The sequence below is a fragment of the Phocoena sinus genome, chromosome 3 (assembly GCF_008692025.1).
Source record: "Phocoena sinus isolate mPhoSin1 chromosome 3, mPhoSin1.pri, whole genome shotgun sequence".
Taxonomy (NCBI): domain Eukaryota; kingdom Metazoa; phylum Chordata; class Mammalia; order Artiodactyla; family Phocoenidae; genus Phocoena; species Phocoena sinus.
Window position 1 is genome coordinate 7,517,207 of NC_045765.1, and position 13,749 is coordinate 7,530,955.

At 52.5% G+C, this 13,749-nt stretch overlaps 1 protein-coding gene across 10 annotated transcripts in view; it reads left to right on the plus strand.

The window, feature by feature from the left end:
* The window catches only part of DNM2 (dynamin 2), a 93,451-nt gene that overhangs the window by 46,269 nt on the left and 33,433 nt on the right, over positions 1-13,749 (plus strand). For all 10 annotated transcript variants that reach the window (XM_032626662.1, XM_032626654.1, XM_032626656.1 and 7 more), the window contains exons 4-7: positions 1,532-1,735; positions 4,152-4,250; positions 5,862-6,022; positions 9,408-9,550. In XM_032626662.1, the coding sequence (XP_032482553.1) occupies positions 1,532-1,735; positions 4,152-4,250; positions 5,862-6,022; positions 9,408-9,550 (607 nt within the window). The remainder of the gene's footprint in view (positions 1-1,531; positions 1,736-4,151; positions 4,251-5,861; positions 6,023-9,407; positions 9,551-13,749) is intronic.

Below are 13,749 nucleotides of genomic sequence, written 5' to 3' on the forward strand. Positions count from 1 at the left end.
TATGGCCCCTCCCATTTCTCTTCACACACAGCACAGCCCTCTTGATCCGTATCTTCCCACGTCTGATCTCAGCTCTAAGAAAAACAGCACGCCAGGGAGACTGTCAGGAATGGTGGAGTCTGGGGTGAATTGCAGCTCGTATGTTCCTTTTAAAGGGGCAGCCACGGCTCGGCTCCCAGGTGAATGGTGGCCACACAGTGATGCCAGCCCAAGGTAGCCAAGTCTTCTGGTTCTTCAAGAGGAGCCAGAGAGCCAGATTTTTCTGCCAGATTTTAAAACTGCATCATTTAAACAAAGCAAGCAGCCTGTAGCCATGTATAACCTCTGACCCAGAGGCATGGATTGCTAACTTAAATGGTATCTGGTGAATATTGCAGCTGACGCCTAACACCTCAGAATGGGTTCTTTGTGATGCGTTTATTTATTTATTTATTTATTGGCTGTGCCACATCGCTTGCAGGATATTACTTCCCCAACCAGGGATTGAACCCACGCCCTCGGCAGTGAAAGCGCAGAGTTCTAACCACTGGACCGCCAGGGAATTCCCAGTTTATTTATTTTTGAATAAATGATGCCTGTACATGGCTCATATTCAAGTTATAAAAGGGTATATCCAGCGAAAACCTACCTTGCCCCCCCAAATTACAAATATATTTCACGTTCTCGAAATGATACATAATGCCTCTGTGGGCAGTTATGAACATGTATGTATATATTGTGTATGTGTGTTTCACAACTTTTACTCAAATCGTAGCATGGTGTAAAAGTCGTTGATGCCTCTTTTTTGTATGAGTGCATCTCAAGAGTGTGTTTCTTTTTTTTTTTTTTTTTTTTTTTTTTTTTTAATGCGTTACGCGGGCCTCTCACTGTTGTGGCCTCTCCCGTTGCGGAGGACAGGCTCCGGACGCGCAGGCTCAGCGGCCATGGCTCATGGGCCCAGCCGCTCCGCGGCATGTGGGATCCTCCCAGACCGGGGCACGAACCCGTGTCCCCTGCATCGGCAGGCGGACTCTCAACCACTGCGCCACCAGGGAAGCCCCAAGAGTGTGTTTCTTATCAGAGTATCATCTTTTTGTTTTTAATAGTTCCTTGGTATTGGCTGAATCGATGGGCTGAAATTTATTCAGCCATTGAGAGTAATTCCAGTCTGCAAATGCAAATGTCCAGATTTAAAACTGTATCGCTGATAATAACTGCAAATGGAGTATAACCTTAAAAAATTGTGAATCACTATATTATATCCCTGTAACTTATATAATATTGTATTTCAACTGTACTTCAGTAAAAAAAAAAATAGTCACTTCATTAAAAAATCAAAGCTGTCTCACTGAAATAGCGTACAGGAGGGTGTCCGTAAGATGGGATTCCTAGGAGGGAGTTATCGGGTCAAAAGGTGGGATCCAGTTGGAGCGCAGGAGAAATCCTGAGGCCTGACCCCCAGCACTTGGAGAAGTGGGCCAGGTCCCTGCAGGGCTGTGCGTGCCTCCCTTGCCCTGGCTCTGACATCCTCTCCCTCTGCTTTCCCTCCCAGTGTTGAACCTGACCCTCATCGACCTCCCGGGCATCACCAAGGTGCCTGTGGGGGACCAGCCCCCAGACATTGAGTACCAGATCAAGGACATGATCCTGCAGTTCATCAGCCGGGAGAGCAGCCTCATCCTCGCCGTGACACCCGCCAACATGGACCTGGCCAACTCAGATGCCCTCAAGCTGGCCAAGGAGGTCGACCCCCAAGGTACCCCCCGAGCCCCACGGCAGCAGCTCCCTCTTCCCAGTGCCTTGGAGCATCATGACTTGCCCCACATCCTCGATTCCACGTCACTGGCGTTCTCTTTGGCGCACAGCCTCCCCAGGAAAAGGCCTGGGACACAGAATTTCCCATGAGGGCCAGCAGTTCCGGGGGGCATCCCTTGGGAGGCCAGTGTGTGGCAGTTGGCATTGCTGCTTGGAAAGCTGGTCCCTGCTTCACCTGTGCAGAAAGCTAGTCCAGGGGGGTGGGAAGAGGGCAGCCCTCCTTGGACACAGATGCGAGTCCAAATCCCACCTCTAGAAGTTCCTCTTCCTCCCCGAGACTTGGTCCCTCCTGTCTAAATGGCAACAGCGGTCCTAACTTGTAGAGCTGTCAAGAGGACTGGAGGTCTCTCCATCACTGTTCGGGGGGTCCAGCAGGGAAGGTGAAAGGATGACGAGTTAATGAAGCCAGTTGGGGCAGGAGGGAGTGGTGGAGACTGGGGCCTCTCTGGCCCAGGGCCTTCATTCAGTAAATGTCAGTTAAGCCCCGGCTACATGCCAGGCTCTGTTTCGGCCTTGGGAACCCGGCACAGGACAAAGTTGAGAGGGGCCCCCTGCCACCAGCGAGCTGATATTTCAGTGGAAGCGACAGAATCCCCCACTGGAAATAAGCAAGTGGAATACCGGTAGTGGTAAGCACTGGATGGAAATAGAACCCACTGAGAGAGGCTGGAGTGGAAGGAGGTGCAGTCACGGGCCTCTGAAGATGTGAGGTTCTGGGCAAGATCAGAATGAGAAAAAGAGGCAAAACTCAGGAAAATGGACAGTGGGTGCTAAAGAACGGGGATGTCCAGGACACGGCAGGGAGGCCGGTGTGGCCAGAGCAGAGTGAGCTAAAGGGAGGGCACGGGAGCGAGGACCGAGAGGGGCCAGGACCAGTCGAGCAGGCCCCGTGGACTGCACTGGGGAGCTGGGTGTGCTCTCAGAGCGGCGGGGGGTTCGCAGAGTACAACACACACCAAAATACATTCTCCAAATTGTCTGCCGACTGCCTGGATCCCACAGTGTTTTGGAAGGAGTTGGGGACTAGTGTGGAGTTGGGGGAGACAGGCTCTGTGGCTCACGCTCCCTAGTTTGTAGGCCTGGGGGACAGTCGGCGAAGGGGGCTCCTTTCCCGCCGCGACTGTGAGCTCCTCAAAGCTCAGGGCTCTGGCAGCTCTTCCCCAGGGTCATCCAGGTGTGCTTTCCTGGGAGGGGCCCCCCCTGCCCACAGCGCCCCCCTCAAGCCTTCCTGTCCCCCTAGTCCAGTCCCAGGAAATAGCGTGTGACCGTGACTGCAGAGGCTAGATCAGGCAGTGAGGATGTGCGGTTGAAAACAGTTAAGTGAACTTGATGCTGGCATTCTTCCAGAAAAAAGTGGCTTTTTAACTTTGAAAGTATTCCTGATAATTATCCCCAAAATGTCACCATTGTAAAATGTAGGACCTAACATGTGACAGCTCCTCTCCCCCTGCAGATACTGGTGGCCACACTTGGCAAATATTCTTTCAGAGTTTGTTCTTCCACGTAAAGTCACGTTTTTAGAAATGGGATGGTCTTTCCTTATTTTTCTGTAGTGTGTGTGTGTTTGCCTATTACCACAGGGACATAGGTCCATAGCCATCCACCGTGCGGCCCATTGCTGTCTTTGTTTTGTTCTTGAACATTTGGGTTGTTTCTGAGCTTTGAGGAACAGAGCTTCAGTGAGATTGGACATTTCTAATAAAGTAGATGCCCCCAGACCCCCTCCCCAGTCATATCTCTCTACCTTGGGCTGCCTCTACCCTCCCCAAGCTTTGTGGGTGCTTGCATACACACACACACACACACACACACACACACACACACGGCTAGAACAGAGGGGCCCTCAGGCACCAGCAGGGGCAGTTGATAGGGTTCCCTCGATTCTGGGCAACTTGGGACGAAGAGGAATTCCATGGGGTGGTTTCCAGTGTGGAATTTTGGCCATTCAGATGAGAGGTAACCCTAGAAAGAATTGTCACGGGTTAGTGTGTTACGTTGCATGCCACTCAGAGAGCACAGCATGGAGACTCTGACCTGGGGTTCGAGTTCGACGAGGTCGCCCTCTGATGCTGCAGCAAGACACCGCCGCTGGTCGTACCAGTGATGACGGTGGCCAGCGTTTATTGATTGGGCATTGGCCGCATGCCAGGTTTATCCTCATGGACGACCCCCTGAGATTGCTGTGTTACTGCCTTCATTTGACATGAGGGGAACTAGGGTCCAGGCAGGTGATGTTACGGTTTGTCCCAGGTCACGTGGCCTGGAAGTGGGGGGATCCAGCTGGGCCCCAGGTGGCCCAGAGTCGCCAGCCCGTGCTCCTTCCTCATGGCGCCCTCTGACCTCTGTGCTCTTTTCAGGCCTGCGGACCATCGGTGTCATCACCAAGCTCGACCTAATGGACGAAGGCACTGATGCCAGGGACATCCTGGAGAACAAGCTGCTCCCCTTGAGAAGAGGTGCGGCCCGGGAGGGCCTGGGGGCTACAGGGCAGGGGAGGGCAGGCAAGATGGGTGGGCTCAAGCAGCAGGAGAGCTGGTGCACCTTTGCTTTTGGAAAATGATTTGTTTTTGTTATCTTTACTGAAACCCCAGCAAATGCTCACAGATACATTCACCATCCCATTTCCCCACTGCCCAGAAGTAACTGCTTTTCTGTTCCATTGTAGAACCTTCTTTTTTTTTTCTGCCCGAGTGAACACAGGTAGCTTTTTCTTCAGATTTGCGTGCATTTTTCAGTTACACAGTGAATGCCTACTCACTTTGGCAACAGAAAACAAGTGTCCAGAAGAAGGAAACTGAAATCATCCACAGCACAACTTCTCCCCCTATTTAATACTCTCTGGTTCTCCTTCCCAAGAGTTCCCGAGGATTTGTAACTTTTCTTAATGTTCAATACTTGCTTTCAAACATTCTCTCAAGTGGAGAGAAAAGTGCAAGGAGAACCGCTGGCCCAGCCTCGCTGCTAATCACATACAGCTAACCTTCAATTCCCCCAATATCCTCTCCTGTTGTTCTTTCCTCCCTTGGGGGGATCACGAAGCAAATCCTAGGCATCCTATCATTTGACACATAAATACCTACGATTCTGTTCAAACAGCTCCTCCTCCGGCCACTTTATCTGTACTGCTTCACTTGGGATCTGGCCATTGTAGTTCCCTATAAACCAGTCATTTGATCTAGACAGAGGCTGATGAGGCTCGTGTTTAAGTTTAGTTTCAGATATTCTGACAAAAGTAGCCCGAGTATTTTTATTTTCAATAAAATGAGAATAGCAGACATGTATTAAGTACCTATTACGTATCAGGCACTGTTCTGCACTCTTGGTGTGGAAGAACCCATTTAATCCCCGTAACAATCCAGTGCAGTGGCTCTGTGATCATCCCCATTTTATGGATGAAGAAACTGAGGCACCGAGAGGCTAAATCCCTTGCCCCAGCTCACAAAGCTGGCAGGTGGTGGAGCTGGTTTGGAACGCCAGCTCTCCAGCGCCACACCGCCTGGTGACCTACTTTTCCATTTCACTTAGCAAAATAGCAGAATGTGTCCCTGTGAACATTCCCTTGAAGGCAAATACTCTTCAAGATGACTGTAAAAGATCCTGTGGGGTCCCTCATATGGGGGTACATGGACCGTTACTCAGACCCCATTTGTTGGACACTTAGGTTGTTCCTGTTTTTCACTGTGGCACAGTGTAGAATAGGTATTAATATCCAGCAAGATTAGCTGTCCCCCATTGCCCTTAATTTTGAAGGGTTTTTTTTCCGTTTCTAAAGCTCGGATTGTGGAATTCATCTTCTCCAGAGCTTTTCTCTGTCCAGCCCCTCACACCGTGCTGAACATAACTTCTTCCTCCAAACACTTGCGTTGCTTTTCAGGACTGTACTCGGTGTTTGCATTCTCCGTGTTGCTTCTGAGTAATGCGTATGGCTTGTAACCTCCTCTGTGAGTGACTTGTAGGGCAAGATCCATGTCTACACCTGCACACTGCCCGGTCCCGTGCAAAAAAGGGGGCATCTGGGCTCCTTGGCTTGCCTGGCACTGCCCTGACCTGACCCTCTCTCCCCACAGGCTACATTGGCGTGGTGAACCGCAGCCAGAAGGACATTGAGGGCAAGAAGGACATCCGCGCAGCGCTGGCGGCGGAGAGGAAGTTCTTCCTCTCCCACCCGGCCTACCGGCACATGGCAGACCGTATGGGCACCCCACACCTGCAGAAGACTCTGAATCAGGTACGGCAAGGGTTTTGTGCAGTTGCTCAGGCTGCGCACTGCACAACAGCTGCCATGCACAGTGCCATTGGCCTTGGTCTAGAGCAGCACTTGTTTTAGCAAAATGGGTTCAATGAACATTTGACTCAGGGCCTGGAGAAGAGCAGGTGCTCAGTAAGTCTGTACTGGTACTGTGATTACCATCACTACTATTGTTACCATTATTTTATTTTTATTTTTTAAAAAAATTTTATTGCGGTATATAGTCGCTCTACACTGTTGGGTTAATTTCTGCTGTACAGCAAAGTGGTTCAGTTATACATATATCTGTTCTTTTTCATATTCTTTTCCATTATGGTCTGTCACAGGATATTGACTATAGTTCCCTGGGCTATACAGTAGGACCCTGTTGTTTATCACCATTATTTTAATTACCACCGTAGTTATTTAGTCACATACCCAGAAGTTTGCATACAGTTCCTGACACTGATGAGCTGGGTTACGAATGCCTCGCCTGAACCAACACCGGGTGGCTAGCAGCGCTCGACAGTAGCCAAGTGGGAGGACTTCGGAGTCTGGCCTTCCTTGGTCCAAAGCCCAGCCCCGCCTCTCCGAGCCTCCCCGTCCATCAGGCGGGAATCATCCGCATCCCTGCCCCCAGGGCTACATGAAATGCAGCACAGAGCAAATGCCAGCAACTCTGGTATCTCACTGCTTTTCTAGTGTTATTTTTTCCCACAGGTAGTATATTCACAGGGCTCATAAAAAAAAACAGTGTTTATAAGTATATAGTGGGGGGCTTCCCTGGTGGCGCAGTGGTTCAGAGTCCGCCTGCCGATGCAGGGGACGCGGGTTCGTGCCCCGGTCCGGGAAGATCCCACATGCCGCGGAGCGGCTGGGTCCGTGAGCCATGGCCGCTGAGCCTGCGCATCCGGAGCCTGTGCTCCGCAACGGGAGAGGCCACAACAGTGAGAGGCCTGCGTATCGCAAAAAAAAAAAAAAAAAAAAGTATATAGTGAAGCACTCCCATCTGCCCCTGCTTCCCACCCCTAGGGCACCACTGTTAACACCACCTGAGTTTCTTTCTATTCATAAAAGCAAAAAGGACTTTTGAGAATCACATTTCTCTCTTTCTTGCATAGTCATGGATAACCGCCCCTTGGTTTTTTTTTTTTTTGCTCAGCAGTATCTTCTGGAGCTCTGTCCCTACAGAAAAAGCTTCCTCACTCTTTTTCGTGGCCCTGTAGTAGTCCCTGAACATATGGGTCTTAGTCTGTTTAAGCAGGCTCTTTTTGGAAGGCTGGTTTCTAATGTTCCTAGTCAGTAAAAGGCTGCTGTTTAATAACATCGTTTTGCATGTGTGCCACTTTCTATGAGACTAAAATCCCTAATGTGGGATTATGTAGCTATATCTTAGCAGGCAGTGTGGTCCTTAGTGGCCCCGGGGTTATGAGGAATTCCCCCGCAGTGCTATATGGTAGCATCTCGGATGGGGCAGGGCCCGACAGCCTGAGTCCTTCATGACTGCAGTGGGACACAGTGGGAGCTGGGCCCTGTCCTTAGGGAAGGGATGTTTCTAATTGGGGGCACCAGGTGGGGGCACCAGGTAGAGGCACAGTCGAGTGTTAGGCAGTGATGGGGCCGGGAAGAGAGCTGGCGCAGAGCAGGAAGGCAGAGCAAGCAGCTCAGCAGAACAAAGAGGGAAGTAAGCGTCTGGTGGGAGGGGCCCTCCAGGAAGGGAAGCAGCGGTCTGCCTGGGCAGGGGGAGGAGGGAGAGGAAGGGAAGTAAAACTCCCTGCAAGTGCCTGGGACCCCCTTTGAGAGCCGCAGGTGAGCAGCCCAGCTCCACATCCTGGTCCCCCCACCCCTCCTTTGCCTCACAAGCTAAATGGGGCCACTGTAACGCCCCAGGATGCTGTCGGGGGCCGGAGTGGACTGCCACCCTTAGGGACCTGCAGCTCCCACAGGGAGGGGCCCCAGCTCACATAGGGCTTTGGGGTGACCATCAGATTCATTCCGCGGAGTGTGAGCCTCCTTCATGTGTTTTTTTCTAGCTTGATGGAGAGTTTGTCATTTCTTTTGTCTTGTAGGACAGATGTGGCCACAAAACACTGCTTTTCACTTTGTGGGTTTTAGCTGATGTATGGCTATTATTTTTTCCTTCCCTTCTCTCCTTCTCTTTTATCATAGTTTTTAAAAAAGTCAGACAGTGCAAATATAGCGAATGTTCCATTTCCTCCCATCCTGCGATGGCTCTCTTCCCCTGAGGCGGCCAGTGTCACCACTTCCTGGGCTTCCTTCTCGAGACGCTAGACACTGATGTATCTGTACCACCAGCCTTCCTTTTCCTCCTGCTTCTCTTTTCCTTCTTTTCCCTTTCCATCTTCCTTTTCACCACCTGAACAGTTAAGATATTTACCCACTGCTCTGTAACTAGATTTTTCTTGAACGACCCATCTTGAGGCTCATTGCCTAACTTTTTCTGCACTGCTGCCCCCGTTTAAAATTTGTGAATAAGGAACAAATCCCCGTGGTTCAAAGGCAGAACAATAGGGCTTCCCTGGTGGCGCAGTGGTTGAGAGTCCGCCTGCCGATGCAGGAGACACGGGTTTGTGCCCCGGTCCGGGAAGATCCCACATGCCGCGGAGCGGCTGGACCCGTGAGCCATGGCCGCTGAGCCTGCGTGTCCGGAGCCTGTGCTCCGCAACGGGAGAGGCCACAACAGTGAGAGGTCCACATACCGCAAAAAACAAAACAAAACAAAACAAAAACAAAAGGCAGAACAATAGAGGAAAAGGGGGCTGCAGGGAAGCGTCCTTCCACCCACCTGGTCCATTCTGCCCTTCTCTTGTGAACCATCCTTCACTCTGTTCGTGCAAATGAAAATGTGTTCTTACTTTCTCCCCGTCTTTACAGAGGGGAGCACATCATAGGTGTCTTCTATGCCTTTTTTGGCAAACTGTCTCTGTTGTAGTTTGTAGGGCCCGTCCCCGTATCTGTACGTTCCCCCAGCATTCTGCAGTGTGGATGCACCATCGCCCGTCTGACAGTCCTTCTGTACCTGGGTCCTGCGTTGGCTTCTAGGCTTCCCCCCCCCCCGCCACTGAGCGGCACTTGTGGGAGGCTGTTCCCAGTCAGCACTTGGGTCCTGCTGCCTGGTCCTTGCGAACAGTTGCGTGTACTCTTTGGTGTGACAGCCTGGTTGATGCGACCTCCCAAGGCCCTGCAGGCTTTTTGCAGCATCTCGCGCTGTGGACGGAGCTGTGCCACCTCTCCCTGCCCCTCACGCCAGTGTGACTCCAGCTGGATGTTTCTGTTGGTCCCTCGAGGCTGGGGGTGGAGCGGGCCTGCCCCTTCTCAGCATCCTGCCTGTGCTGACCTCTGACCTCTAGCCTCTCTCCTGCAGCAACTGACCAACCACATCCGGGAGTCACTGCCGGCCCTGCGCAGCAAGCTGCAGAGCCAGCTGCTGTCCCTGGAGAAGGAGGTGGAGGAGTACAAGAACTTCCGGCCCGACGACCCCACGCGCAAGACCAAAGCCCTGCTGCAGTATGTGCCCCTCCCCCCACCTGGCGCTGCGGGGCCTCCACCTGGCCTCAGGCTCCCCCACTCATCCGTCCGTCTGTTCGTTCAACAAACACTTGGCCAGAGCCCCCTGTGTGCTAGGCCCTGTCTTGAGCACTGGGGTCTCCCCAGTGTGCTGGGCAGGCACACCATATGCTCAGAACGGGGAGGGGGGAAAGGATGAGGCAAGATAAGTAGATGAGAACATGTGTACTCTGTGAAATGGCCAAGTATCGAAGTAGGGAAGGGGCTAGAGAGTGCCAGGGTAGTTATAGGGGTGCCATTTAAAATAAAGTGGCCAGTGAAGGCCCCCCTGAGACAGTGAGAGTCGGGAAGAGACCTGAAGAGGTGAGGAAGCGGGCCACGCAGAGTCCTGGGGTTGGGGGCCCGGCCAGTGCAAAGGCCCTGAGGCAGGATTTCATCCAGCATGTCGGAGAAGGCCCATAGGGCTGGAGCAGACTGAGCGAGGGGAGAGTGGGAGGAAGGGAGGGCGGGGAGGGAACAGGGTAGAGCCTACAGGGCCTTGTAGACCATGGGGAGGGCTTTGGTTTTTGCTCTGAGGTGGGAGCCATGGAGGGTTCCGAGCATTGGCAGGACGTGGCCTGACTCAGGTATTCACGGGCGCCCTCTGGCGGCTGCAGGGAGGACAGACATGGGGGGAGGGAGACGAGCCACGTGTCAGCTACTTCTGCTTGCTTTCTTGGAATCCTCACCCTGACTCTAAGAAGGTGCTCCCGGCAGCCACCCAGCTGTGAGTCGGAGGAGTGGGTGTGCCCCATGATCTCAGCTTCTCACCCGGGTCTTCTCCTGCCTCCGCACTCCAGGTGTCTGCCCTGCCGGTGACCCTTAGCTGGCTTGGCTAGAATGGGATCCAGAAGCTCCTTGGCACCTCAGATGGCAGATGGTGCCGCGTACAAGACCCCTCCCAGAGGGACACTGTCCTGTGTGGCCGTTATAGCCCTGACGTCCCCCTACCCTCTCTGCCAAGTGGCACTGCACACTGGTTGGATCGGGGGTGAGAATGCTTTTCACATCAGACGGCCTCAGCCCATTCCGAAAAGCTTTCTGCAGCGCCAGCGCTGGCCCCTTGCAGGCTTTAGGAGATCTGGTGTAGTGCTGCAGAGGCCACGGCCTGGGGCTAAACCTGGGCCTGATGGGCAACCACAGGCAGGTGGCCACACCCCTCTGAGCCTCATTTTCTTCGCCCCTAAAATGACGACCGCAGCCCGCAGCGGCTCTCAACGTCACGTGGCCATTGGGGAATCTTGGGAAGACGCTTTTGGGGCCCTTGGCGGGGCGGGCCAGGGGACACTCTCCACGACAGCACCCATCCCCCAAGGTTCGTGTCATCTTTCACCAGTGCCCTGAGGCCCGGCCCGGGTGGTTTTGACATCACAGCAGAGGTGCACGGCTATCATCTGCGGCCCCTCAGTGAGGGCTGGTGTTCCTTCTTTAGCGTCTTATCTGCAGTCCCAGATCCTCCTGCAGGCTATGGGCCACACAGACCAGCGTTCAGCAGAGGCCCTTGCTTCTTCCTTCCCTGCTGGCGGGAGTCCCTTTGAATGGCTTGTTGTGTGACCTCCTCCTCGGCCTTTATTATAAAAATGACTGCCTTCACGTGTACAGAGGGTGAAAACTTCCCCTCCCTCCTCTGCACCACGGTTCCTGTCTCCAGGCTCTTTTCGTACCAGAGAATGAGAACAGTGGCATCAGACTAGCCCCCAGTTCTGCTCTCTCGCAGCTGATGGAAGTGGCATCGAGAGCCTTCCATTTCCCACGGCCGCCTGGAGTATCCCATAGGCTCTTCCCGTGACCCCATGCCCATAGGGGACGTTCGGGTATTTTTTTGCTGCTTCAATAGATGCTTCTCGAATTCATTGTTGAGCTCACAAGCGAGGATTCCCGCAGGGCAGACTCCTAAAAGAGGGCTCACTAGCTTGAGGAGAACTTGAATTTGAATCAGTAGCGCTTCCGTGGCCTCCAGGGGGCCCCATGCCCGCTGGCCCTCCCGGCCTGGTTCTGGGCACCCCCTCAGGTCCCACACAGGTATATATGGTATGTGGCTCACTTGGAGCCAGTGATAGGAAAGCTAACTGTCTACTTTAATCATCCTCGTTACCATGATCGATTGTTCTGAGTCGAGCTTTTTCCTCCCAGGCACAGCTTGGTCCTTGCTCCATGTCGGGGAACCAAGTTATACAATGACCTTCACCTCAGCTCCATCCTGTGCATAGAACACAGGTCACTTAAAACCCTAGCAGGTTTTTTTCCCCAAGCAGAGGTGATTGGGGACATTTTTCAAACCAGCCCTTGTCCCTCAGCTTTTGTGTTTTGCGCCTGGATCTCTCTCCTTCTAGAACTAGGATCGGGAATGCACGTTCCCTAGACGTGCAGTTGTGGCTCTAAACTCAGGACCATTCATCTCTAGGGACCGCTGGTCAGTTTTAGATATCTTACCTGCCCTGTACCTTGGTGTATTTATTTGCTGTGGCTGCAGCAAAGTACCACGAACTGGGTGGCTTAAACTAAAATAGAAATTTATTGGGAATTCCCTGGCGGTCCAGTGGTTAGGACTCTGCTCTCACTGCCGAGGGCTTGGGTTCAATCCCTGGTCAGAGAAGTAAGATCCCACAAGCCCTGCAGTGTGTCAAAAAAAAAAAAAAAGAAAGAAAGAAAAAGAAATTTATCATCTCATAGTTATGTACACTGAGTGTCCAAAATCAGGGTGTCGGCAGGGTTGCTTTCTTCTGTGGACTTCGAGTGGCTTGCTGGCAACTTTGGGGTTCCCAATCTCTGTCTTGTCTTCACATGCCGTTCTCCCTGTGTTGTGTGTCCAAATTTCCCCTTTTTCTAAGGACACCAGTCACAGTGGCTTAGGGGCCCACCCTTCTCCAGTATGACCCCATCTTAACTAATGACATCTGCAAAGACTCTTGTTTCCAAATAAGATCACATTCTGAGGTACTGGAGGTTAGGACATCAACATGAATTTTGGGGGGACACAATTTAACTCATGACAGTTGGTAAGTATGCTCTCTGAGTGCAGCTCGGACTCCAGGGCCCCTGGGAGGCTGATGCTCATGAATGCTCCGTCTTTTCCCTTCCGAGTCTGGCGGCAGCTGGCGTGGTCTTCATCCCGCTGCCTAAACCACTCCCTGCTCCGTACTCTGTCCTTGCTGTAGTGCTCAGCCTTTTACGACCTTGGCCCTGATTAGGCCACCGTTCAAGGTCCCCATTCCAGGTGCAGCATTAACGTAGGCCTTTTTGTGTCTCTGGGAAGGAAGTCAAGCGTGGGCGCTGTCTGCTTCACGTGGGCAGAGAGCTTCTGGGGATCTGGGACGCCCTGTGCGTGACCCCCTGGGTGTTCTGGAAGAACCCCATCCACTGGTGGCCGAGGCTGGCAGCCCTGGCAGCTTGCAGGCATCAGCTGTATTTGCCCGTAAGAGCCGGGCTTCTCTGTGCCAGGGAACTGCCAGCTCCCTGCTGCCAGCCCAGTGCGGGGCTGGTCCTGATTGGAGCGGCTCCTCTTCTGGGGAACCTCCACACAGTACTTGAGGAGATCCACAATTGGGGGAATGGAAATGAGGAAATGATTCAGACAGACAGTGCAAGGGACTGGGGAAGACAATTAGAAATGCTAAAGAAGACCAAAACACTGATAAATATCTTGGTTCTTTACCGTTCACTTCCTCACAGCACTAATCAGAAATACTCGGAGACACTTTTTTTTTAAGGGCTGGGCTGGGTTCTAAGGGGCCACGCGTGGCGTTACCACATTTCGTCAATTAGGTGTGCACTTAAAAAACATTTTTTTTAACTTCTCAAACCAGATGATTCAGATGAATTACCATTAATTGGCAACAGTTTTCTTTTTGGGGGCTGTCCAGGGCCATTAGTGCATTTGGGGACCAATGCCTGCTTTGAGTTGATGAAATCTAGAAACTCCTTAAATCCTGATTACAGTGACCCTGTGTGGAAGTGCTGTTACAACCAACCCACTTTGCAGATGAAGAAACTGAGGCTCAGAGGGGCAGAGCCACCTGTCCAAGGCCTCTCAGCCCTTCAGTGGTGGAGTCCTGACCCAAACAGACTGGGAGGTGTCGGGAACCAGTGGAAGCCACCTGAATTGTGTGCAGGGGCTCCCTTTTCACGTTACAGTCCTGCTGGATCAGGCCAAACCTCAG